Source organism: Debaryomyces hansenii (genome assembly GCF_000006445.2).
Source record: "Debaryomyces hansenii CBS767 chromosome E complete sequence".
Taxonomy (NCBI): domain Eukaryota; kingdom Fungi; phylum Ascomycota; class Pichiomycetes; order Serinales; family Debaryomycetaceae; genus Debaryomyces; species Debaryomyces hansenii.
The window spans coordinates 210168-236058 of NC_006047.2; the positions used below are offsets into that span (position 1 = coordinate 210168).

Below are 25891 nucleotides of genomic sequence, written 5' to 3' on the forward strand. Positions count from 1 at the left end.
TTTTTCTAGATTTTACTATCGAACGGATATCAATACTACTAGATAAGTATAAATGATTTGAATATGATATCAAAAGGCCTATAATATATTACACCAACAAATTTAAAAAACGTCGAAAAATGTCGAAAGCTATATAAGACTGACTGACTAAAGATACGAATGTATAAGATCGCGGGGATAAGAACAATCGCTCTGTGCACGACAATTAAATAATAGACACTTCATATGCGACTCACCTATCTCCTTTATATTGTAGCTTGTATCTAATCTATTTTACAAGCAACAAGTTCTCAGGGACATTGAGTCAAATGTCCCTTGTATTATTAAGGAATTTATGTAAAATGTAAAGCATCGGTCTGATCATTAGTGGTTCATTTAGTGAAGTAGCAATTTGGCAAGCATCACTCGCACAATCGCAGAATAAACATCGCTCTCGATACGGTTATTTTATTGTAACAAAGCGATTACATTGATAGAATGGGGTAAAAAGATGACGATCCATCAATCCGACTTAAAAAAAGAAAATCGAGACGATTGAGAAAAAGAAAAAAATACTCCGCGACGGGGAATTGAACCCCGGTCTACCATGCGACAAACGGTAATTCTAGCCACTAAACTATCACGGATGTTGTTGGAGAAGACACAAATAATTAGGTTTTTGGATGCAAAACATGCAACTTCATTGCCGATAGATTCACGGTAGCGCACATTCGGTCTGTTTGAAAGAAACTGTGATGTGTGAAGCGTAGAAAATGTCGTGAGGCAGTTGAAGGTTAGTATGGAACTTGCGTTGGCCCAGGATCGGTCTGCTTGTAAGAAATTACACATGGGACATTGAAGAGTCAGATGCACCCCCAAGTCTCCAATTGAACAGAAAGAACATTCTTCGAGTATCTAGAAAGATATGTTGGAGGAAGGATAACTGCATATCTGAACTCCAAACACATGCAACCTTCTTGGTCTATATGCACTAGATCTATCTTATCAAAGTCGTGTATCGAGTGCTACTAGATAGAGTACGTCGCCCTGAATCAAAGCATTTCAGGGTACAGCAACGGCAAAAACACGACTATACTTACAATTGATCAATTTATTGGTCGGCCTATGGATCTCAGGAACACACTCGTGCCTTTATATACTAGACAGGTATCGATATAGCTTCGTGTACCAGGGGAGGGGACGAAACGAACCTGAATTTTCCAAGCGGTCGTGCGTGACTAATAAGATTGTGAGTTGTCCTTTATTTAAAATCAACAAAAGGTTAACAACTTCCATATCGAAGGATACCATCATGAATTTCGAAGAAGCTGAAGATATAAACGGGGTTCGTTTTGCGTGGAACACGTTCCCATGCACTAAGGCCGATGCCAACAAGTTAGTTGTTCCAACTGGCGCGTTGTATACCCCTTTAAAATTTAGAGAAGATTTACCAATCGCTGAATATGATCCACATTGCTGTTTGAATACACATTGTAGAAGTATCTTGAATCCATATTGTCAAATTGATCCAACAGGCTCTTGGATTTGTCCAATTTGTGGAAACCGTAATCCATTGCCTAGTCATTACCAAGGAATTTCGAATGAAAACCTACCACTTGAATTGAATCCAAATTCATCAACAATTGAATACATTACTGCTAGGCCAGTAGCCAATCCGCCTATTTTTTTCTTTGTTATTGATTTATGTCAAGATGAAGATAACTTGAAGGCTTTGAAGGAGACATTGGTCGTTTCATTGTCGTTATTGCCACCAAACGCTCTAATTGGGTTGATCACTTACGGTACTATGGTTCAAGTTCACGATCTCGGTTCAGAATCTATCAATAAATCTTATATCTTCAGAGGAGACAAAGAATACACCGACAAGCAAATTAATGATATGTTGAAGAAACCCGTGGTTGTTCCAGCCCAAAACTTTGCAAACTCATTAACCCGTTTCTTTTTACCATTAGAAGAAGTCGAATTCCAATTGACTTCTATTTTGGAAAATCTTACTAAAGACCCTTGGGCTGTTGCAAACGGTGATAGACCTTTAAGATCGACTGGTTCCGCATTGAACGTTGCTACTAATTTATTGCATTCAACATTTCAAGGATATGGTGCTAGAATTATGTTATTCTCTGCTGGTCCAGACACTTTAAATCCAGGTTTAATAGTCGGTCCAAAATTAAAAGAACCTATAAGATCTCATTCTGATATTGATAAAGATAATGCTAAGCACTACAAAAAGGCTATCAAGTTTTATGATGCTTTAGCTGCTAAGCTTGTTAAAAACTCCCATACCGTTGATATCTTTGCTGGTTGTTACGATCAGATCGGTATGTCTGAAATGAAGAATTTATGTAACAAGACCGGTGGTACTTTATTGTTATCAGATGCGTTCACAACCTCTATCTTCAAGCAATCGTTCTTAAGATTGTTTAATAAAGATTCTGAAGGTTATTTGCTAATGAGTTTTAATGGTACTTTTGATATAAAGACTTCTAAGGAATTGAAAGTTAGTGGGTTGATTGGTAATGCTTCATCATTAGCCGCAAAGACTAACAATGTTTCGGAGAATGAAATTGGTATTGGCGGTACTTCCCAATATAGATTATGTTCGGCTTCTCCTCAGCATACCTACGCCGTGTTTTTTGATATTGCTAACACACAAAGTTTACCTCCTAATTCGCAATCCTATATTCAATTTATTACTCATTATCAACATTCATCAGGTACTTACAGAGTAAGGGTTACCACAATTTCAAATATTTTGACGAGTGAAGATGCTATTTTAACTCAATCATTTGATCAAGAAGCTGCTGCGGTCTTAATGGCTAGAGTCACATTATTTAAATCTGAACAAGACGATGGTGCTGATGTCTTAAGATGGATTGATCGTATGTTAATCAAATTATGTCAAAAATTTGCCGACTACAGAAAGGATTTCGATGAATCTTTCAGATTGAGTCCACAATTTTCTTTCTATCCCCAATTCATTTACTATTTAAGAAGATCTCAATTCTTACAAGTGTTTAATAACTCTCCTGATGAAACGGCATTCTACAGACATGTTCTATTAACTGAAGATATTAATAATTCATTGATTATGATTCAACCAACATTAACATCATTCGCCTTAGATAGTGAACCTGAACCGGTATTGTTGGATTCAGTTTCCATCAAAGATGATCGTATCTTGTTATTGGATACTTTTTTCCACATTTTGATTTTCCATGGTAAAACAATCGCCGAATGGCGTAAAGCGGGTTATCAAAATAATCCTGACTATGCTAACTTCAAGCAATTATTAGATGAGCCAAAACAAGAAGCGGCTGAATTATTAGTTGATCGTTATCCATTACCTAGATTCATTGATACTGAAGAAGGTGGTTCCCAAGCAAGATTCTTATATTCCAAATTAAACCCTAGTACAACTTATAATAATCAAACCTTCACCGGTAGTAATGGTGCGGTTGTTTTGACTGATGATGTTTCTTTACAAGTATTCATGTCTCACTTGCAGAAGTTAGTTGTTTCTGGTTCTAATTAGATTTGTCTCTATTTATCTAGTAAATAATTTTAAAAGCACTGTATTATATGAATTTTTCTTAACCACGAACAGCGCGGAGATTTTCAAGAAACGAAACTAAAACAACTGTCATCTTTGCAAACACGGTGCAACTTCATAAGAAATATAATGTCTATCGAATTAGATGATAAACAGCTTACTGCTGGTATGTATTTGTTGTTTCTTACATTCGTAGATATATACTAACAATTTAGATGAAATCGCATTATATGATAGACAAATTAGACTATGGGGAATGGCAACTCAATTAAGGTTGAGATCAGCCAAAATATTAGTCATAAACTTAGGTGCAGTTGGGGGTGAAGTAGTGAAGAACTTGGTATTGGGAGGCATTAATACCTTGGAAATCTTGGACTCGTCAAAAGTAAAAGAAGAGGATTTTCTGGCTCAATTTTTCTTGCCAAACAATGACGATATAGTTGGTCAATTGAAATTGCCAGTCGTTATAGAACAGATTAAAGATTTGAACAATAGAGTGAATTTATCTGCTAATACAAGTAGCTTATCTTCGATATTCAGTGATTCACAGGAAACTAATAATTATCTCGCTAAATTTGATCTTATAATAGGAACGGAACTAGCAAAATCTGAAATGCTTACGCTTAATGAGTATACGAGAAACTTAAATATTCCGTTGTATGTATGCGGTCTACATGGTATGTTTGGATATATAATGTCCGATTTAATTCATCATACTGCAACGTCTGAGAAAGATGCTGGAAATCAACCAAGAGAACCAAATACCAAGATAAATCGTTGCAAGACTATCACAAATGTTGATTATAACAAAGAAGAAAATAAGGAAATTGTAACTATTGTTGACGAGTTTATTCCAATACTTGAAATATTTAAATCGAAGGAATTGCCAAAGCAATTGAATAGAAGACAGATGAAGAGACTATCTGCTGCGTTTCCTTTAATATTTGCTTTATTTGATATTCCTCGTTTAGAGAATCCAGAAGACACTATAGATATTGAGGAACTTCGTAATAAACTGAAAGAGGTATGTGCACAGTTTGAAATCCCAGAGACCGTAATAAATGATGAATATTTGAGACTATTCAGTAATCAAGCATACACAGAATTTTCCCCGGTTTCCGCAATTTTAGGAGGATGTTTAGCTCAAGATGTTATACAATTTTTAAGTAAGAAAGAGAGTCCTTTAAACAATTGTTTGATCCTTGATGCGGTTAAATCGGAAATGCCGATCTATTTATTGTAATAGAGTATAAATATATATGATACATGTATATTAATTATTTACCATTTGGAGTGATACCTCTACTTTTCCTTTTCTTTAGATGCGAAGTCTCTTTTAAGAATTTTAAAGACTTACCTAGTTTCGCTTGATATGTTTTATTAATAACTTTTTCAGCCTCAATTTCTTCCATTAATTCTGTTTTCTGTTTCTTAAACTTCGTGCGCTCTTCGAAACCCGAATCAATTGAAATAGCAATCCTTCTTTTTAATTGATTATTTAGTTCTTGTGCCATCTGTACCTGATTTTTAGACTCTATTATTGAATTTGCTGCATTGGCGCATTCATTCGCCATGTAGTTTTTCTCTTCGTGTTTTGAATTAATTTTAGCCAAATTCTCCTTTATCTTGGCCTGAAGTTCCCAAATTTTGACTTGTTGATCATAGAATTTCTTTAACTTCTCATTAGTAATACTATTGTCTGCAATAAAAGAAATTAGCTTAGATTCAAAATCCTTCATTTCCTCCTTGGTAGATTCTAGCTCTTGGATATTCCTTAATGTTTTCTTTTCTGCAAACAATATACGAGATTCAGTATGGTCGATATCATTAATTATTTTGGATAATGCATGTTTAGTTTCATCCTCTCGTCTTCCAACCCTCGCTTGAATATCGGGTCTATTATAATCAATATACGTATTATGCTCTTCATCCGCTATATTCCAATTCAAATAAGCTGTCTTCAATTGAGTTATTAGCTTATGGGTCAAGATATTTCTATTGATATCGGAATTAACTGTCATGTTACTTTCGTTTCCAAAAATACCAATCAAAGTATTGAAGTCATTCCTTAACGAATTGGTCACATAATCCAGCTCTAGTCGTTTAGCTTCGTAATAAGATGGCTTCTTTTTCTGCGGCTTCTGCAGATTTCCTTCCGAGGAATCGTAGGGTGTATAATGGTAATGTACCTCAGTTAATAAGGATCTTTCAATATCTGTGGCGCTGAACTTTGGAATTTTTGATAATTCGGGTAAAGGCCATTCAGGAAACAGATTACTTCGACTACCTTTGAATGCATAGTCAAAAAAAGTATGAGATAAATATTTCAAGTGCTGGTTGAATATAGGAAATACATCAGGTGGAAGAATACCGATATGTTCTCTTAAACAAACAATTGACGATATTATTTTGTACAAGTAATCATTTTGCGTGGTCATGTCGGAATAGTACAATTGACAATGCTCCACCGTTCTCACTGGAACTAACCTTATTACTATTGCTTCCTTACGCCTATTTTGAGTCCTAAGCTTCTGGAAAAATTCGTGATTCGTATCAACATAGCTGTCGAATACAATCAATGCATCAAACTTAGTCTGAGCAAACTGTTCCTCATCCCTCGTCACCTTACCGTCAAATGGCAACAAATGAATGTTTGTCACCGGCTTATTAGAATCCCCACTTTTATTTGTCTTTGAAGATTCTTTTTCCACATAATTACCTATGTATCGTTTTATTGTTTTATTTCCTGAACAACCCAATAATAACGCTTCAACCAAATCGAAGAATTTAGCATTATTATTCAAAACCACACCTATAGTTTTAGTATTTCTCGTAGTGTTCAGTATAATAACATTCATTAGGTCTCTTAAAACGCTGAATTTCCCACTTGTATCCGCCAACTTACTCAGCATATCTTTCAGTGCCAAATTTTTAGGCATGTAATGGTTAATTAATAAATATGGATGTGTGCTTACAAGCATGCAGTTATTAATGCAAATCTCCAATGATTTAATAATAAGGTCATTTTTGTCATTCGTTTCACAATATTTAAGAATATCTGGGTAATGTAACGAAACTATTTGGTCTGTTAACTCTTTTTGAAATTCGTACATTGGAGTCGGTAGATGATAATCACCGCTTCGATTAACATTTTCTAAACGCAAGTCTATAATCGGTGGTTCAGGAGTACCATCTAGAATCTTAAGCAAGTTCATTTGATATTATTGATGGACTATTGGTGAAGTATCGAAAGTTTATCCGGTAGTCGTAAATATTGAATTCGCTATTTCAGGTACATATGCGTAATTTACAGTTTTGTAATGATTTACAGATTGATTTTTATATACATTGACTAAAACCTATAGCACACTCCATAATTTAACAGATCTATCCCAACCACTACTAACAATGAAGCACCCGTCTCCACTAATGTCACAACTCATAACTTTATCACTATGACCTTTTAAACTTTTCACTTTGACCCAATTATCAGCTGACCATATATTAACCATTCCATCATAAGATGCACTTGCTAAGAAAGTACCGTTTGTATCGAGTTGTTCTGGGTTCTTCTCAAACTCATCGGTTACTGTTGTGCTCAATTGTCCCAGTGGCTTGGTATCATCTCTTCTGTGAAAAAATTTAACATCACTAACCAATTTTGTATGCGAAGGGATTGAAAATAATTCACCATTCAGGTTCGAATTATCGAATTTACGTATATCCCATATCTTTACGGCACAATCCCCGCTAGCAGTTGCTAAATGGTATCCATTTTGAGACCAATCCATACTATATATGCCTTTTATGTGGCCTTGTAATGTTGCAATTGATCTTCCGCACCTCAAATCCCAAATTCTACCTATAGCATCAAGCCCTCCAGTAGATAAGAGGCCACCGTCAGGGTGGAACGAACCGCAAAATACTTCTTTGGAGTGACCTTCCTGTTGAACCAACGCATCTTGCGGTTTTTCAATGTCCCAAAGCTTCCACGTCTGGTCAAATGATGTAGAAACTACATACTTTCCTGTAGGATGGAATAACGTTTTGCTTATTCGGTGTTGATGTGCATCTTTTATTGACAACGATGGAGTCATTTTCTGTGGTTCTGTATCATCTGAATCAGAAATTGTCCAGAAATTGATATTTCCTTCATTGCCACCAGTAACCATAAACCTGTTGTTATTATACAAGTCCCAATCTAATGCGCTTACTTTTTCTGCATGATGACCTGGCCCCAGATAATGTTTTGTTTTTAAATCGTCTCTATTCAAAACATAGACTGCTCCATCCCAGGATCCACAAGCTATTAGCGAATTATCAGATGAAAATCGCACAGCCGACAAAGTTCTTGTATTTCCAGAGATTAACTGCGTTCCATAAAGTGTGAATTTAGATAGATTGGAATTTATCGTTCGACGATGTTTCAATGTCTTGATGAAATCCTGTTCTTTCGATAAATTCTTTTGTAATTCATTTCGTTTCGACGACTTTTGAAGTGAATATTGTAAAAATCTTTTACGTGACTCTAACAAAGCCTCTGAACCTGGAGTATAAAAATCCTCATCTTCATCTTCTTCTATATCTTCATCACTCCCTTCTTCCTCTTTATTATTTTCTTCGACATATGCAAACTTGAAGTTTGTGTTTGGTAATTCAGACACTAACTTTATTAATCTCTCTCTTCTTTCTGCCTTTCCTTCACCGAAATACGTGATTGGCTCCCCCAATCTTCTCAATTCCATTCGAACTTCCTCATCAATTGTAGGTACATCCTTTGGGTCCAGTAGGTGAGTACCCTTGTTTATATATGGGTCATTGACAATGGGTATCTCGTCTATCTCCATAATTATAGCGTCAATTTGAGTCACTATTAACAATAAGTAAGAAAATAAACTCGCTCGAGATGAGATTTTCAACTGAGAACGTTTTGGCGATTGTGGATAAATGCAGCTACATGTTTAATATTATTTATTGTACATATTTCGATTTCTAATGATTAGATAACACAATTCTTTCAGCATATTGAGCAAAGTTTTCGTTACTATTAACCTTTTCGTTCAAATCAGGTTGACAAAAAACTGCTAATGTATTCCTAGCAACACTCTTTTGTTGCGAACCTTTTACATAATGTGGGACTGCTTTCAAACTACCCTTAGACACTTCTTGTAAAGCAGAGCCTGATTGAAAAGCCAAACAGTCGCTGGGGATATTAACCTTAACAACGTCATTACGCCTGTTACGAATATATAAACCAGCTTCAGGATCGGGAGAACGATTTAGACCATGAGTTAAACCCTTCGATTCATCGAGAAATAACGCAGATGTAAGTCCCGTAATACACGAGTGATCTAAATGTTCACCACACCAATCGTCATCACTGGTTGAATTTCCATTGGATGGGTAATAATGTAATAATCTTGCCTTGGTTGAAGTCGAGTTCTTAACAATTCGTTCCAAGAAGTGCTCTTCGTAATTTGGTTGGGTTTTAGCTATATATTTATCACAATTCGATGCAACTGTTTGAGCCACATCTATAATTAAATTACATAGCTCTTTACAGTCTCTCTCGAACGTAGATAACCCTTCCAATTCATTTGAAGGCCATATGTTCCAAGTAGTATACGTCTTAAAGTCTTTGAATTCATCACAGATACTCTTAATAGGTCCTTCTAGTTCAGGATCCTTGTGAAAGGCACAGTTCATATAAAAAGATCCTTTGTTATAGTCAGGGGTGCCATTACTACCTAATGTTTCTTTCCCACAAGACCATCCCGATAACCACATGGACTCTTCTGATTCTAAAGTCGACAATTCTTCTTTGGGCAAACTCGCCAATATAGAAGCGCTTTTTAATACTCGTAGCCTCAATTCAAGAAATTTTTCTGGTAGATCCTTAACGACTATAATGCCTAATGAATCGAGTCCAAATGCTTTCTCTAAAGTGTTAAAATCAATTCCCTTTGATAAATCGTCAAGTGTTACAGTCACTGGTCCAGATTGATCCATTTCTAGAAACTTGAGTCAATTAGCATAATATTCATTTTAATATCGAAATTGGTATTTTTATACGTCTGTACGAACGGCTCCATTGCGCAGATATAATGGAGATTTTCATAAATGTGCTGCATATCAAGACAAAATCAGAGTAATCCACAAATTAATCAATTTTCACGTCTGATAGCTTATCTTAAACAATTTCGAAACAGATGTCTTGTCCTATCAATCTTATTGTATTTTGACATATTTAAGATTATTTTTGGTATTTTTTGGAATTTTTAAGATTCTTATAATATTTTGGCAAAATGAGATAAAACACATACAATAAATTAGTATGATACTCGTCTCTAATACTTTTCAACTTTTAAAAATTCAATCTCTATTATTTTATTACATTTTTAGTCTCTCTTTTATAGTTGGCTGAATAATATTGTTGAGCTCCACAGTTTAGTATAATTTTGTTTTTTTCGATATGGTTTCGATATTCCGGAGTTTCTGTATGAAAATACATCGTTCTAACTTCTAACACTTGGATTTTTTTCCTTTTTTATGATAATTATAATTATATGAAAATAGGTTATAAATATGATAATTTTATTTGATATTGTATAAAGTAACTATTCGTAAAATAAACTGTATTGTTTAATATATATGAACTCGTGTCTCAAATCAATCGCTAGGACAATCCTTATTAGCTCAGTTGGTAGAGCGTTCGGCTTTTAAGGATTAAAGATTTCTGTCAAAGAGTCGACCGAAATGTCCAGGGTTCGAGCCCCTGATGAGGAGTCCTTTTTTTTTTAAATCCGCGACCAACTCAGTTGCAGATATTTTTCTTTAGTGTGCTTTCATCATGTAACTGTTTCCAGTCTGTTAATATTGTTGGCACCAAATAAGGCTCATTTGAAATATAATTCTCTCCTAGATTTTTGACTATATCATTTCTCTTCATCTTCCTATATTTATTATGATTACTTGAAGTAAATCTTTCGATTTTTGATCTATATATCTTCTTCAAAGTGTACATGATTAGTTTTGTTCTTTCATTTTTAACTTTGGGATTCATATTAGGACCACTTTTAGAGAAATTAGGATCATTATTATTATATTCATCTATCATGTCTTCTAGATTGTTATTACTAACAGGAATTCCTTCTTCAGTCAAGAATTCAAGTATCTGTGTTTTAAGAGATTTGGACTTGACTTTCTCCTGGCTGAATAAAAGTAGTGAAAGAGAGGATTTCTTTCTAGATTTTATAGATATTCTCGATTTAAAGAATTCAAAAAATTTATCTTTCGTTAATTCGTCGATTATCAGTAGGTCGATTTCATATTCTCCGTTCATCCCTCCAAAAGTATAAGTTTTGTTAACAATCTTATCGAAATAATTTCTGTGCATGTAATACATTTTGCCCTTGGGGAAAACACTACTGCTTTTTACTGGATTTACACCGTATAACTCATTATTTTGAAATAATTCGTCTTTTTGAGTATTGTGCTTTAAGTAGCTTTCAACAAAGGTTGTTTTGAAACTTTCGAATTTCTCTTCGGAATATTCAAATAGTTTCAACTCTAATTCATATAAGAAATCCTCTATTTGTGAGTTCAAATAGTGGGGGCTGTGGCTTCCACTAGATATGGTTATGTATATACCGGTAGTGGTTCTAAATAACTTAGAACCACTATATACAAGGTACCCTAACTTTCGTTTTGTTCTTAACTCAGTTGCTGCAAAAATAGATAATATGTGCGCAACAAATTTTGAAATTGACCTATTGAATACATTGTCTCGACTTCCAATTTGAATATAGTAGAGTATAGTATTTGTTGCACCGTTGTTTGTATCATTATCTTCATATATATAGCTTTTACCTTGTTTCAACAAATAACTGGATAGATTTGTTTCTTGGAAGTTATTGATATTGGTTTTCTTTTCGTATCTTCCTAAAGATTGGAGTATTCTAGATATTTTAAAAGCTTCATGAATTTTAATATCACCTTGAATAAATATATTTAAATGTTGTAACTCGCAAAAGAGTTCTAAACTTATTACTTCTAAAAGGCTCATATTCATTTCATCTAGAGCGTCTAGACGCTGCTTAAGGGACCAAATTCCCTCTTCTAGCAAAAATATTGAACCTGCCATAGCCTTGTCAACTCCTCCGGATTTTGAAAAGTCTTCATAACGTTTTCTTACGGAGGCTTGGGCTCTTGTAAATTGCCTGTATGGCAAAGTTTTAAAATTTGAAGTAATTTCCTGAATTTTCTCTATGATAAAAAACAAAAACATGCTAAACTTGTCCGTGAGTCCGGTGGTTGTGAGTGTAATCGATGGTGAACAGTTTAAGCCTGGAAATAACCCCCAAGAATATCCTACTAATTCTCCAGGGAATAATTCATGACGCAATTTATTTCCAATTAATTCAACTAATATTTCTATCCCAATAGTGACACTTGGTGATGGATCTAAGCACAAGCTTTGTACTCGACAAGAAGCTGTAACCTTAGAAGTTGATTCATCAAATTTGTGCCAAATTTCATGAAACTGAGAAGAATCAATAAGCTTAGGCTCTGTTTCTGATATTCTATAAGCCAGAAAGCCCCAAGATATATTTGAGGCTTTAAGTGAAATATTCTCCACGATAGAGTTTAGGTCCTTTTGGTTATAAGCTAAATAAATATTTGGCTCTGGGAAGGAAAAATAAGAACAATATTCTAAAGATTTCTTGTTTATGAATAGATTATCTATATCACAGACTGTATATTCAAAGTCGTTATAATGGTCCTTAGTATTCAACACTATTGAGTTTGCAGAATAACATCTAATCGTATTCACTATAAGTGGATTGGAATCAAGTATCAAGATATTACAATTGGCCGAGTTAAGGGTTTTCATAGTCGCTGCAATAAATTTTGCAGCCATCAAGCGCCACCATCCTGGGTCCACCTTATAATCACCACTATAATCCAAATCTTCATCCATCCAATCATTATAACCTTTCAATATATTCAAAGGGTTTATGACACTTATGTCTTTCTGTAATATCTCAGCCAAAGCTGCAGCTTCTTTCATAGGAGAATTATTTGATTCTCTATGGATGAAATTCAAAGTTTCAATTGTGGCCATATCAGACAAGTAATGACCCATGGTACTGTAAGAGCAATTTAAAATTATTTGATTGATATACTGGAATATTGACATTAATATTTTCAGAATATTATTTTGTCCCTTACTTGTCAATGTAATATCCAATATCAACACGTCGTCTTGAAATGTTAATGATTGACGAAACAGATTTACAGAAAATGCAAGGTCTTCTAATTCAATCAAATAGGCACATAAGGATCCTATTGATTCATCGCCTAATATATTCATCCACGCATGTTGGTATAATTTATATTCCTTCTGAGATTTCGTTGGTTTCATCGGAAATATTATACGAAGACGTGAATGGGTATCACTTTTGACGAATAGACATTTACTTATGTTGCATTGTTTAAAGAGAGGTTCTCTGTATACCATTCTCCAGGATTCGGATAGAATTGAGAATTCAGATAAATGATGTTTCAACAGGTCTGTTTCACAAGACTTTTTAATTTTGATTGATTTCTTACCAATACTAGAGAAATTCATTAATGCTAGTCTTTGCAAATGGTTCAAAGATTGGGGTCCACTTATAACTAGAGTCATTTTCTCAGGTAAATAATAGGATTGGTAAAACTTGAATAATTCAGAATATAAATTTAGCTTTAATGACTTGGGAACGTTTTCTAGTGTTTGTACATTTCCAGTAGCGAAACGACTAAAGGGATGACCTTTATTTGATAAAGATTTCAAAGCATGGAAAAAGATCTTCTCTGGAGAACTTAGATTGCAAATATTCTCTTCGTTGACGGACGATATTTCATTTCTAATTTCATTTTCACGAAATAATGGACTTTTGAAGAAACTGGCAAAATTTCTCAAGACATGATCAAAAATGGATTCATCACCATCTTCTTCCATATTAGTTTTAGGGTTTAGGTTTCCTATATTTCCATTAATAACGGGCACTTCAAATTGAAAACAGGTTTGTTCTCCGGTAGTAAAGGCATTCGTTAGCCCACCATAAGCCTGCACAGTCTCATGGTACAAATTTGGCTTCGGAAATTCCTTTGTTCCCATGAATAAAGCATGCTCACATAAATGAGCCAAACCTGGGATATAATCAGGATCATTATGGGAACCAGTCGCAACACATATACTTGCAGATCCAATTTCATTACTGGGATCGGATATTACGAGAGTTAAAATGCCATTTGCCAATTGAAAAATTCTATGACCACGATTTGAATCGGATAAAGGAACTTTAAAGTCTGTCGGGTATGTTTTTATTGAACGATAGTAATCTTTCATATGAAGTCAGTGCTTTAAGAAAAGGAATATAATATAATATAATTAGTTTTAGTTTAGGGAGAGGCATTTCTGGTTTATCAACTGCGATAGTTCCACATTTTGCAACTATTTCCTAATTTGATGTTGACAATAAACATCACTCAAATTATACTATTAGTATATTTATTACAAGTGATTAGCAAATAGAATATATCCAATATAAAACAAACTTTACATAACTATAACTATATATCAATCATCTTCTCTATTGCAGAGTATTTTCTAAGGTAAGATGGGAATAAGATTGGAATGACAATAAAAATAAAAAAAGAATTCCGATACCGGGAGTCGAACCCGGGTTTGCTCGGTGAAAGCGAACCGTGCTAGCCGTTACACTATATCGGAGTCTTCTTGAAGTTCTAATTAGTAAGTAATAATATACGTTCTGCTTAGAAGATCTGCTATCATTTTTTCATCTAAAGATCAATTTTAAGAAAAAAACTACCGTAATATTCTTTGCCTTTTTGCACAACAGAATATTAATAGACATGGTGTATTTGTTATAATTCAAGTATGGCTATTATGGAAATACCCGGTTACTACTATGATGAAATAAAGAAGAAGTACTTTAAGATAACCAACGGTGGAGTGAGCTCTCAATATCATAATAATATAATACAAGCTAAGAAAAGACGAATTGAGCATGACATAGAAACAAAAACTATAAACTCTGATATAAAGTCGACTAAAAACACAAGAACAATCAAAGAAATCCAGAAATGGAGACATTATGCCAGTCCGTATAATTTGCAAAAACTTAGATTAGGTTTTTGTAAGTTAGACAAACTGACCTACGATTTTGAAATGATGAGAGGATGGCACTACTTGAAGACGTTGAAATATGAGGATAATAAAATATGGGGAAAATTTAAAGATAAATACTTCATAAGTACCGATGGTTGTGTGATGAACATATCTGCAGTGGACGGGCTAGGAACTTTTTCAACATGTGCTAGGTGTGATGAATTGAAAATAACGAATTATCATCAGCAATTAACGAATGAGGGTTTCATGATATTCGAACCAACTATTGAAGTACTAGTCACTAATGGGAAGTTTGTTTTTAAATACATAACGTTTAGCGCATGCGATACAGATATGTTCATGGGATTTTTTAAATTTGAAAGATATGATCCAAAAACAAGGAAACAGGACCTCAGTCTCAATTTAATACAATATGTCAAAACTATCAACGACAGACGTATAAAAGGTGAGTTAATGCTGATTCTTGGCATCGGGTTAATGAAAATTGATTCTGATGACTTCCATTATGCGAATGTGGAATTCAAAAACAACTGCAGAATTACGAGTGCATTAATACAGGATAACCAGCTAATACTTGGAACTAACCGTGGTGATGGTTACTTATTTGACTTTACTAATAGTGGTAAATTTTATAAGTGTAAGAGGTTTACAGTGCGAAAGGGATTATATCTGATTAAAAAGATCGTAAAAAACGATAGGAATACTTTCATCAGCGGATCAACTAGTAAACTATTTGTCTTAGATAGCAATATGCACATATCTATGGTCATAACTCACGATGATGGTGTCAAAGATTTTCATGTTCGAGCGAATAGCGATATTATCATTGTTGGCTTGAAATCAATTAAAGTCTACAACTACAATGATCCCCAGTCACAGCCCGTAGCAATTAAATATTTCAATGATAATATCACTCACCAGATATCGTTGTTTGAAGAAAACTATTTCATGGTAAATCAATCTCACAATGAGATTTTGGTTGTGCATTATTCCGATTACAACACTTTTTCGCTAACGCTAGTCAATAGAGGTAGATATTTGGTGAATTTTATAAATCTTTCCTCTGGCATATATATCTTGCATTGGGATTGCGATGGTAAAAGCATATATGAAATGTATAAAATTTGATAGCTTAGCTGATTATTATGGCCCCATTTTGCTATAGTAAGAATTAGCAACACAATATGCCGTCGCTTTTTACATATGGGTAGCTATCAACTTCAGAGAAACACGCACTAAAATTTGCAATTAGGCTTTTTAGTCGTTGCACAATAATGCAATATGGCCTTATTATATTTCAAGGTTTTAAAAACCAGCGCATATTGCTACAGAAGCTTTTCTGGAATATAAAAGCAGTGTTGAAACAAGAAAGTAATATTAGTGAATTATGAAAATGTGTAATATGTAGAAGTATCTAATATATAAGCTTGTTCCTGTATCTTTCAACAAGAATATCGGAAAGCATCGTTAGGAGCAAAGTAATTAATTGGAAAAGTAGAAGTATCTAACGAATAAGCCGATTAAATATTGAAATTAGTTTGGAATAATCTTTATTCACGTTAGTCCATTGGAGGCATGGACTGACAAAAGCAATGAGAACAAAATTGAATAACAAGTAAACACTTTTATTGCAATTAATGAATCAGCTAAGCTTGAGTTGTTCTGAATAGAGAACATAATTTATATTAAGTTTTTAGATAAATTATCGAGCTTTAAATAGTCAAATTTAGATGCAAAAAATGACTCATAAACTAAGTATGAATCACATATTATATTTCTGGTTCATTAGTGACTCTTTTTTGATTATACTAAAATGAATTAACATGAGTGAAATATGTGTTAGTCATACTTGGAAATAAAATTAGTTTGATATAAAAAGTTATAAATTTACACCACAAGCTTGGAATAAAAGCTTAAAGTATTAAATACTAGCTCATATCAATTTTTCAATATTTAGTACGGTATGGATATATTCGAAAAGATTGCTTTTACCAAATTGAATTCTGTTGTTTCTATAGACGTAGTGGAGAAAGAACCTGTGTTGAACATACCTGTCATCACTTTTGCCCATGAGATGTCAAATCTTGGATTCTCCATCACAAAACAAGTATATAACTATCTTTGTAATTTGAAGAATCCAAATGAAAAGTGTGCTAAAATATTAGAAATAGCTAAAGAATCTGTTGGAGCTCATGTGAAAATGAAGGCATTCTATCCAGATTTCCCGCTTCAAGTGATGAATATGGTTGAAGCTGACTTGTATTTTTTGGCTGCAATGCATTATTGGAGTTGCGGGTACTGGAAACTCTCTTTTATAGAATCAAGTCGACCCGAACTTAAAGAAGTTACCCATCAAACAACTATTTCTTTGATCTCTATAAAGCATGTTAAGGCATATTTCTATAAAATTTTGTCTTCGAAACAAGGTGTCCCAGAAGCGTTGTTAACTTTTGTTGACGCGGCCATCAATGAAGGATGGACTTGTGGGTTTAGTGGGGAAATTCCATTCAAAGAAAATTTATGTCGTGTAGCAACATATCTTGTTAAGAAGGGAGAATCAATTAATAACGTAATATCAACATCGACGGACATACTACGTGTTATGGCTTCTCTATCAGAATCAGATATTGAATTGAAAAAAAAAATACGCTTCAAATCATTGAGTCGCAAATATCGGCGTATTATTATATTGGCATTAGAAGAAGTTATAAATATCTCTGATATCAAGGCATATGAATCCTTATGGAAAATTGCATTTCATTCACTTCATGTAGGCGAGTTTGGTGGAAAAACAGCCGACATTGCATCTCGTTTTCGTAATGAAAATAATGTAAAGACATCTGAAACAATAATAGCAGAAGCTATTAAGGACGGTAACACTAAGTTGGCGATGGTAAAGTTGATACATAAACCGTCCGTGTTTGCACGCTCCCTTGATAAATTATTGAGAGACTCTAATAAAGAAACAGCTGAATTTATTATAAAACAATTTGCTTCAATCATCAATAAAATTGATGCTAAGATACTTTTGCAGCTATTCGGTCATTTTAAAGGCCGCAAAATCAATGAATCGAGCTCTAGGGTTGTTTTCACGGCTGGAAGCCAAGGAAGAGCTATCATGGTTCCCAAACTAACTGAAATGGATAATGATATTGTAAGAGGTATTATAAATATCATCACCATCGAGTTAGAGAAACAATTCTATAATAAAGGACATTTAAAAAATAGAAAAGTATATATTGGCATAGAAGCTAAAGGAGTGTTACTACCTTCTCAACTAGCCTCCATATCTGACAATAAAAGAACAATATCTCGTGGTTCTAGAGTCCCCATTGATATTATACCTTTAGATATCGAAAAAAATATTCTTCGTATGTTTATACATTGGATTGGTGATGATATAGACTTAAGTGCATTATTTTTAAGCGAAGATTTGAACACACAAAGTCACATAGCTTTCACAAATTTGAAAGACGACTTTGCTTGGCATTCAGGTGATATTGTCAATGCTCCTGGACCTGATGGTGCTAGCGAATTTATTGATATTGATCTCAAAAAAGCACAAGAGTTTGGCAAACGTTATGTTTGCATGGATGTTAGAGTTTTCTGCGGTCCTAGTTTCTTAGAACACGAACAATGTTTTGCAGGGTTTATGCTCCGTAAGGAGCCGCAATCTGGTGAAATATTTGAACCTTTAACTGTCCGTTGTAAATTTGACATCACCAGTAAAGGCAGATCAGCTGATATTTGTCTTTTTGACATGAAAACCAGAGAAATGATTTGGATTGATACCATGATAAACCACGGACAGACTGCCAACAGTCTTGCTAATAACACGGCAAGTTCTGTGTATATTATTCGTGCATTTCTCAAGATGGAGCAAAGCAAGGTCAACATAAATGAACTAGTATCTATGCACGCAAGAGCTGTAGACGCAAACATCGTTTCACAAAGAGATGAAGCTGATTTTACAGTTGGGTTGGGAGAAGGTGATCTTGACGTATACAATTTTACATCGATAAATGCTGATTGGATTTAGTGAAATTATATAGATAACGTTTTGCAGAATTCTAAAATAATGTTAGAAATCATTTTATGCAAGATTCAAATTTCAAGTGACTATTTCTTAACCTTCGAAGCTAAAACTTCATTGCATTCTCCAGAGTGTTTTGTAAGAGATGAATTCATACTTGTATAGAATTATGATTTAGCTCATTTTAAGTAGAATATTACAAATGCAATCTACCTACACACCTTTTCTGATTAAAGATGATGCAGTAGATTCATGTTTACTAAGGTACAAGTATATCATAGTTATAATGCTCAATAAGTCCGAGTTCGGATGACGTATTATCAATCATTCACCGTGAAATAGACGTTAGGCGTAAAAAGTAACTTGAAATACGATAATCAGATATCACCCGCAAAATTAGAGTTTCGTCTGGTTTAGTTATACACTGTATTGGATATTACATATTATAAGTGGGTAGGAGAGGCACTCTACAACGCGCCAAGCTATATTTTGATCGTGTTAAGTTTATAAATCAGATCCGATCTCGGCCTAATATAATTTGACAGTATAAATATAGACTGCCAATGATCCTCTTACATTAAGTTAACATTCAGTATAATAGTGATCATGCTTCAAATGGTGGGTAAAATAAGTGCAGTAAAGAGCCATTTCACGAATATTCTTATTATTGGTGGCTCATACGGAGGAATAACTAGTGTTAAAATTATTCGGGACTTACTCAAGACTAGGCAAACTGAAGACAAGTTGAAGAGAGGAGATGAGAAGTTCAAGATTACAATGATCGAACCAAAGGAAGGGTTTTTGAACTTGATTGCTATACCTCGTACATTAGTTGATATGGACTTTGCTAGGACCCAATATTTTAAATATACAGATATTGGTGGCTTAGGTATACACAAGGTTATTGATGCTAACGGAAATATTAAGGCAACGAATAATGAGGAAGATAAAAATGATCTTTTTGAAATAACATGTATCCAAGGAAAAGTTTTGAATGTGGGAGAGAAAGAAGCAAATTTCACTATCAACGGAGATGAAAGTAGAAATATAAAATTTGACTATGTTATTTTAGCATCAGGCAGAGATAGAAACTACCCTGTTACACCTGCCGGAAGGACTAAAAAAGAATTCCTTAATGAAATGAAAGAATTTTACGATAGAATTACTGATGAAAAGATTAAAACCATATCGATTATTGGTGCTGGTGCTGTTGGTATTGAATTATCAGGAGAAATCAAACACTACTTTCCTAACAAGCATGTTAATTTGATTCATCCCCATGATTCATTCCCACCAGAGCCTCTTTCAGGTGAATTGAAACAACGTGTAAAGGAGTCCTTAGAAAGAGCGAATATAGACATTCATTATGACACCAGAATTCAAAAAGAGTTAGAGAATGGTGATTTATTAACAACAACTGGCTCTGTCATTATTTCTGACTTGAATTATTGGAGTACATCAAAATACAATAATATCAAAATTGTTGATAAATATTTAAGGTCAGATTTCCTTTTGCCTGATTCTACATTGAAAGTCAATGATATGTTGCAGTTATCGAATGGTGAGAAAACTATTCCTAATTTTTTCTGCATTGGAGACATTGCTTCCCTTCCTATAATTAAAACAGCAGGGTGGGCTCTTTTCATGGCCTCCATTGTTGGAAAGAACATAATAAGTAACTTGTTTGAAGAGGACATGAAAGAAAAACTTCCTCCCGCAGAGAAAATGCCTAGAGGAATACTTTTAGTCGGTGGAAATGGTGATGTTATAAGTTCAAATAATGGTATAGTTGAACTAAACAATCCAGAATATGTAGAAGCCTATAAAGATTATAGGTTTAGCAGCTCCTTCAAGTACTTGGAACTTGATCTCCCAACTGAGAATTAAGTAACGCACCATATATTATAGTGTAATAGACTGTTTTGAACGATATTTATCATCATATGACCAATTCAGGTACATCTTCTGTACATATAATATAAAACTGGTTTTAAATTCAATGAACTATTAGCTCTTTATAGGATAATGTACAGAGTGTTCAGTATAAGAATTATATAATATAACAAATATAAGAATTTGAGACTTTCAGATAAATGTGATTTCTGCGACAACCTCTGGGCCACTTTGATTATGGATTATGTATTACTATACAAATTAATAGGATGAAAGGTAAATTAATACTTTTATTGTTATCCCTATGTATGTATAATGATCAAGAAGATATAGAACATTAAAATGGAGAGCATGGTATATAGGATAAATAAATTAGGTCGAATAATAATCAAATATTATTTTACTATTGACTTTGACTCAACACGAACAGCATTGATCCTTATAGAAATACTATATGCATTATTTAGGTTATCGCTGACGTTAGATCTCAATAGATTATGCTCATCCTGACTATTGCATTGGAGTTGAACACAAAATTGAAATGGCTGCAACGTTTCTCGGTAAATAAAAATTTAAAGTCTTTAATACATAATAGATTTAAGAAATTCATATAAAGATGTTTCAGGATTAATATCATACTAAAAGAGAAATTAGTTATTATAATCACCAGATATCGTATATAGCAACATACCACTTTTGGTTTGACTTTTCTACATTTTTTCTTTCGACTTCATTTGAAATTTGAGTCTCATCAGAAAATTCAACTGCATTTTGAGTGTCGCCCAAATAGTAGTTAGTTTGGAGCATTACTGCTACAAAACGAATAACTTGCAAGGCAGCAGCAATTGCAAAAAAGTAGTAACATATAACTTTGTAGGCCTTAATAGCTCCATCTCGTTCATCACTACCCCAATCAAAATCTTCTCTTATTGCCGTAATAGAATGAAAATAACCAGTAACCTGTTCATCAGAAACAGAACTAGGTAGATATTTACGAAATTCGCTTTCCATTTTCAGTCCCCAAATTGCAGTTGAAACGGCCCCTCCAATTGATTGCCCAATCAAGGACCAAAGTGATAAAATTGACATTGCTACTGCTAAGTCTCTATGAGGAACAGCGGCCAGTAATGCAGTAGCACTAGCAACAACATTAAAACCACCTGCAGCGCCAGAGCAGATGGAATGCCATACTAACAGGAGAGTGTCTGTCCTTGCCTCCGTTCCGTTAATCATAAACCCCTGTGAAACAGTTTCTAAAAGTACACCAAAGATTTGGAACACCTTGTACCTATGTGTTACTCTATATAATACCCCAGCGACTAGACCAAATACGCATAATGCTACCGTTAATGTATTATTGTAATAGGTCCAATCTCTGTTACTCCAATTCTGAACAATCCACACATAAGACGAAAGATATTGCAATGGAAGCATTCCTGCAAATTGATAAAAGAAATCAATGACAATACAGCATATTACTGTCCTGTTGAGTACTCTACGGGGAGTAATAGGGAATGGTGCCAATAAAATTTCCCACAAAAAAAATACAATTACAAGCACCCCACCAATAACCATCATGGCAATCATACTTGGATTATTCCATCCACCTTTTGCACCTGATTGTAAAGAAAAAGGTAATAAAAGTAATGCAAACCCGAATCCTAATAGTAATAAACCCAAAACGTCAGCTTCAATTATAAGTCTCCATATAAAAGTTTTCCAATTTTTTCTAAAGCTAAACAGTTGCTCATAGAGTGCTCTATCGTCTTCTGGTATCAACTTATGGGCTTTTTGTTGAGAAAATATTAAAATATAGGTAGCTGGACAGACTACAACAGGCATTATAATTGTGAACATCCCATAACCCCATCTCCAATTGCTTGTACCTAAGTCTTGAACAATATACCCTGCGTACCAAGTATTAATTATATATGGGGCACTTAATATCGCAGTAGCAAGTGATCTCCATTTTAAAACCGTTAAATCTGCCGCGATTAAACTATTTATGAATCTAATTCCAGAAGTTCCTGCTGCGCCAAGAGCCAGACCGACAATGTAGGCAGAGAAAGTATTACTAGCGGCAACTATAATATAGCCTACTGTATATAGTACCACACTAATAACATATGTGGTTGGCCTAGAAAGAGTATTGCAAATTTGTGCATAAACTGGCTTAGAAATAGCTGCAATTATTCCGTTCGCAGTAGTAAGGGCACCCAAGCCTTCTGAATGCTTTTGATAATGTGAAGTTGCCCATGGGGCGAGACTGTAAGTTACACTAGAGTCCAAGTCAACTGCCCAAGCACACATTACAATTGAGATACCTAAAACCGCCTTCATTAATTTACCATTTTTGCTATTATCCATCAATTCTTTTGAAGCCTCGACCCTGTAAACACCACGGTCTTTGATCACTTTCGCTTCCGCATCAATTCTATTCTCATCTAGTTGAGTTTTTGCATACGTTTGATCAATTATAGCTTCTTTATCGTATTGATTGCTTGTGGATTTGTTGAACAGCTTGGCCAGGTTAATCGAACTAATGTCATAATTTTCACCACTCATCTTCTGAACTACTTTGAATAATTTTTCAAGAATCATCGAAAGGATTCAAAGCTATTAAGTAAATTCTAGTTGAAAGGAAAACTATGCCAAGCAAAAAAGAATGCATATTCTCGGACCCGACAGTTAGTATTGATGTATTTTGTTTCTTGTTAGACGTATGTTGTTCGTTAGAAAAGACTATTGTTTCCAATATCCGCACAACAATTTAGCCATCTGAATGAACTTGTCTTCTACTGCAAAATTACTACGACTTGATATGTGGTTGGTCTGATATAATTACCCTTTCCATTTTATTACATGCGAGAATTTTATTATTTCTTAAAAATAGCCTTTCTACATTTGTCATGTCAAGATTATCTAAAATGCCGATCATCGGTCTTGAATGTATGTACAAGTCATATGTTATCTTTAATATCAAAACCTTATAAGTGTAATAAACGTAAGAATGTTCATGCAACTCTTGTTGCACTGTACAGTTTATTTCCCGGGGTTTATAAGTCTTATAATTCCAATTAGGACGATTAGGGTCTCTTTATTAACAATTTATGAAGGGTAAATCAATAGCAGTTTAATTCTTTTATTTTTAATTTATTTATTACGAGCATCTAATCTAATTAATAAACTTCGTAAATTCAAAGGATAGACTTTATTTCAATTTAAAATTTTATCCAAAGGCGGTAATCTTGCATAATCGCAAGGATCAAGAATTTTAAATAAGCTCTGCATGAAAAACAAAAGTGCCTCTTAACTACCGATCTGAGATTTTAATATCCAAAAGGGTACTTTTAATTAAGAGATTACGGATACCGACCTCAGATTTTGGGAATAGATTTTCCAATGTAGTGATAGTTACCAGATCATAAATATGATCATTCTTTTAGGATTTTATTTTAGGATTCGGTGTTAAATTCTTTTATGTTACTCTACGAAAGTTTTTTATTTGCCTGAAGAGCAGAGGTTGTCGTCTTACTTCTCTTATTGCTAATTTTGAAAACATAATAAAGATTATTCGCTTTATTCTTGTTTTCTCTGGTATTAGCTGTAAGATTTAGGTCGAAAAAGCATACTACTAGAATAAACTTACCAATTGAGTAGATGAGGAAATAATTCCCGTTTTCTCATATACGATGGCCTAAGTTACGTTAGCGACACAAGAATTTACTCTCCTATACAAGTCTGCTTCCTTAAATTTGGCGGACACAGAGTTCATAGTTCTTATATAATTTTCAAAAATGAATACTGCGGTAGTCAAGAATTTCAAGTCTATTATTAACGGGTAAGTAACAATATATTTACGTACGTATCTTCGGAAAATGTCAATTTGGTACATCGCATAATTAAGATGCTCGTTAGTATCCGAATACACAAAATTTAATAGCACTATTCAAAATGAGTCTTTTATTGTTAAGACGGCTGCAACGCTTCCGATTTTCGAACTATAGGACATTTGGTACAGAATATTTGAAAGAAGGATATGTTTATTTCTGAGAAATCTTTTGTTTTGTCCTTCAATCAACAGCAACTACGTATGATATTATTGATACCGGCTTCAAAGCAGCTTTTCTGAACGCTTATCAGAAATAATCTAGGTCATTTCAAATCGCTCTTGAACTCTTGGTATGAAAATAAAGAAATTAATGTAAAGCTCACCTATAAATATTTCTTACGAACTTAAAAGAATAGAGAAAAATGATTTAAACCCGGAAGACTTAATTTTTGTTTCGTCCATATAAGTTGAAAACATTTGTTAGATAGCGCATGAACCGCCATTTCTAAATATCACCTCAAAAACAACTTTTGGAGATGTATTATTTTATCCGAACACGACGATGCATACGAATATACAACTTCCTTATGAATTGTAGTCACTATAGAGACCCTGGCAGACTTAACGTGTATGTGTATACCGAAATCGTAGGATAAAAAAGAAATACATTTGTTGGTATTGATTACATAATACCACATTCAATATGAACCATTACGTAATGAAATGACTTACTCCTGACTAAAGAACAGATAATAAACCCGAGATATCATTAATTCTACTTTGTTTTCATTATTTAAGATATACCTTGAGCAATATTTATGATTATATATAAGCAACCAGAAAGATACAAACACAGAACAGAATAATGCCCAATCAATATGTTTATAACAGTTACCAACAACTGTATTCACCTTCCATCCCCAACGGAAGTCTCAATGTAGTTGGAACCAGTCCAACATTTACAAATATGAATTATAATGTACCAAATTCAGCTGAATCGTCTGCAAGCTCTACGACTAGCTCGATGGGTTCATCAGTGACTAGTAACTCATCCAACTATTCGTTCCATACACCAAGATTAAGATACTACTTGTCTAAGTCATTTGACATCGAGGATGATATGGAATTTTGTCCTGACATTCCCGAGATAGCAGGTAATAGTCCCCCAGCCAAGAGATTTAATCCCTACACCGCATCTGTATTTTCTCCTGTCATTCAGCCTGAGAGCAACCATGAACCCATGTCTCCCATGAATAGTGGTGCGCAGTCTCCTAGAGTCCACACACCAAGAATCAAGAAGCCGTTGGAAATTGTCAACCCCCAAACGAAGATGCGTGTAAGTTCTCCGGCCATTCACAATAAGTAACTGGTTTATGTATAGCGGGT

At 34.1% G+C, this 25891-nt stretch overlaps 12 protein-coding genes and 3 non-coding genes across 15 annotated transcripts; 8 read left to right on the plus strand and 7 right to left on the minus strand. All coding sequences in view use genetic code 12, as the record gives it.

The window, feature by feature from the left end:
- Positions 1-554: 554 nt before the first annotated feature.
- On the minus strand, positions 555-626 carry DEHA2E02310r. The gene has a single exon. It is a non-coding gene; the product is annotated as a tRNA-Asp (tRNA).
- Positions 627-1291: 665 nt separating this feature from the next.
- On the plus strand, positions 1292-3532 carry DEHA2E02332g (DEHA2E02332p; the record flags this gene model as incomplete). The annotated part of the gene is made up of 1 exon (XM_459434.1): positions 1292-3532. The coding sequence occupies one exon, from the start codon at positions 1292-1294 to the stop codon at positions 3530-3532; it is 2241 nt and encodes a 746-aa protein (XP_459434.1).
- Positions 3533-3679: 147 nt separating this feature from the next.
- Positions 3680-4793, plus strand: DEHA2E02354g (DEHA2E02354p; the record flags this gene model as incomplete). Its single annotated transcript, XM_002770350.1, has 2 exons — positions 3680-3716; positions 3766-4793. The coding sequence occupies 2 exons, from the start codon at positions 3680-3682 to the stop codon at positions 4791-4793; spliced, it is 1065 nt and encodes a 354-aa protein (XP_002770396.1).
- Positions 4794-4827: 34 nt separating this feature from the next.
- Positions 4828-6765, minus strand: DEHA2E02376g (DEHA2E02376p; the record flags this gene model as incomplete). Its single annotated transcript, XM_459436.1, has 1 exon — positions 4828-6765. The coding sequence occupies one exon, from the start codon at positions 6763-6765 to the stop codon at positions 4828-4830; it is 1938 nt and encodes a 645-aa protein (XP_459436.2).
- Positions 6766-6909: 144 nt separating this feature from the next.
- DEHA2E02398g (DEHA2E02398p) lies at positions 6910-8397 on the minus strand (the record flags this gene model as incomplete). The annotated part of the gene is made up of 1 exon (XM_459437.1): positions 6910-8397. The coding sequence occupies one exon, from the start codon at positions 8395-8397 to the stop codon at positions 6910-6912; it is 1488 nt and encodes a 495-aa protein (XP_459437.2).
- A 145-nt stretch (positions 8398-8542) lies between these two features.
- Positions 8543-9559, minus strand: DEHA2E02420g (DEHA2E02420p; the record flags this gene model as incomplete). Its single annotated transcript, XM_459438.1, has 1 exon — positions 8543-9559. One exon carries the CDS (start codon positions 9557-9559, stop codon positions 8543-8545), a length of 1017 nt encoding a protein of 338 aa, XP_459438.1.
- Positions 9560-10235: 676 nt separating this feature from the next.
- On the plus strand, positions 10236-10336 carry DEHA2E02442r. Its single transcript has 2 exons — positions 10236-10273; positions 10300-10336. It is a non-coding gene; the product is annotated as a tRNA-Lys (tRNA).
- A 28-nt stretch (positions 10337-10364) lies between these two features.
- On the minus strand, positions 10365-13943 carry DEHA2E02464g (DEHA2E02464p; the record flags this gene model as incomplete). The annotated part of the gene is made up of 1 exon (XM_459439.1): positions 10365-13943. The coding sequence occupies one exon, from the start codon at positions 13941-13943 to the stop codon at positions 10365-10367; it is 3579 nt and encodes a 1192-aa protein (XP_459439.2).
- Positions 13944-14255: 312 nt separating this feature from the next.
- DEHA2E02486r lies at positions 14256-14327 on the minus strand. Its single transcript has one exon. It is a non-coding gene; the product is annotated as a tRNA-Glu (tRNA).
- Positions 14328-14495: 168 nt separating this feature from the next.
- Positions 14496-15875, plus strand: DEHA2E02508g (DEHA2E02508p; the record flags this gene model as incomplete). The annotated part of the gene is made up of 1 exon (XM_459440.1): positions 14496-15875. The coding sequence occupies one exon, from the start codon at positions 14496-14498 to the stop codon at positions 15873-15875; it is 1380 nt and encodes a 459-aa protein (XP_459440.2).
- Positions 15876-16710: 835 nt separating this feature from the next.
- On the plus strand, positions 16711-18786 carry DEHA2E02530g (DEHA2E02530p; the record flags this gene model as incomplete). Its single annotated transcript, XM_002770351.1, has 1 exon — positions 16711-18786. One exon carries the CDS (start codon positions 16711-16713, stop codon positions 18784-18786), a length of 2076 nt encoding a protein of 691 aa, XP_002770397.1.
- A 39-nt stretch (positions 18787-18825) lies between these two features.
- On the plus strand, positions 18826-18945 carry DEHA2E02552g (DEHA2E02552p; the record flags this gene model as incomplete). Its single annotated transcript, XM_002770352.1, has 1 exon — positions 18826-18945. The coding sequence occupies one exon, from the start codon at positions 18826-18828 to the stop codon at positions 18943-18945; it is 120 nt and encodes a 39-aa protein (XP_002770398.1).
- Positions 18946-19386: 441 nt separating this feature from the next.
- On the plus strand, positions 19387-20667 carry DEHA2E02574g (DEHA2E02574p; the record flags this gene model as incomplete). The annotated part of the gene is made up of 1 exon (XM_459441.2): positions 19387-20667. The coding sequence occupies one exon, from the start codon at positions 19387-19389 to the stop codon at positions 20665-20667; it is 1281 nt and encodes a 426-aa protein (XP_459441.1).
- A 669-nt stretch (positions 20668-21336) lies between these two features.
- Positions 21337-23274, minus strand: DEHA2E02596g (DEHA2E02596p; the record flags this gene model as incomplete). Its single annotated transcript, XM_002770353.1, has 1 exon — positions 21337-23274. The coding sequence occupies one exon, from the start codon at positions 23272-23274 to the stop codon at positions 21337-21339; it is 1938 nt and encodes a 645-aa protein (XP_002770399.1).
- A 2096-nt stretch (positions 23275-25370) lies between these two features.
- Positions 25371-25871, plus strand: DEHA2E02618g (DEHA2E02618p; the record flags this gene model as incomplete). The annotated part of the gene is made up of 1 exon (XM_459443.1): positions 25371-25871. One exon carries the CDS (start codon positions 25371-25373, stop codon positions 25869-25871), a length of 501 nt encoding a protein of 166 aa, XP_459443.2.
- Between the last annotated feature and the right edge of the window lie 20 nt (positions 25872-25891).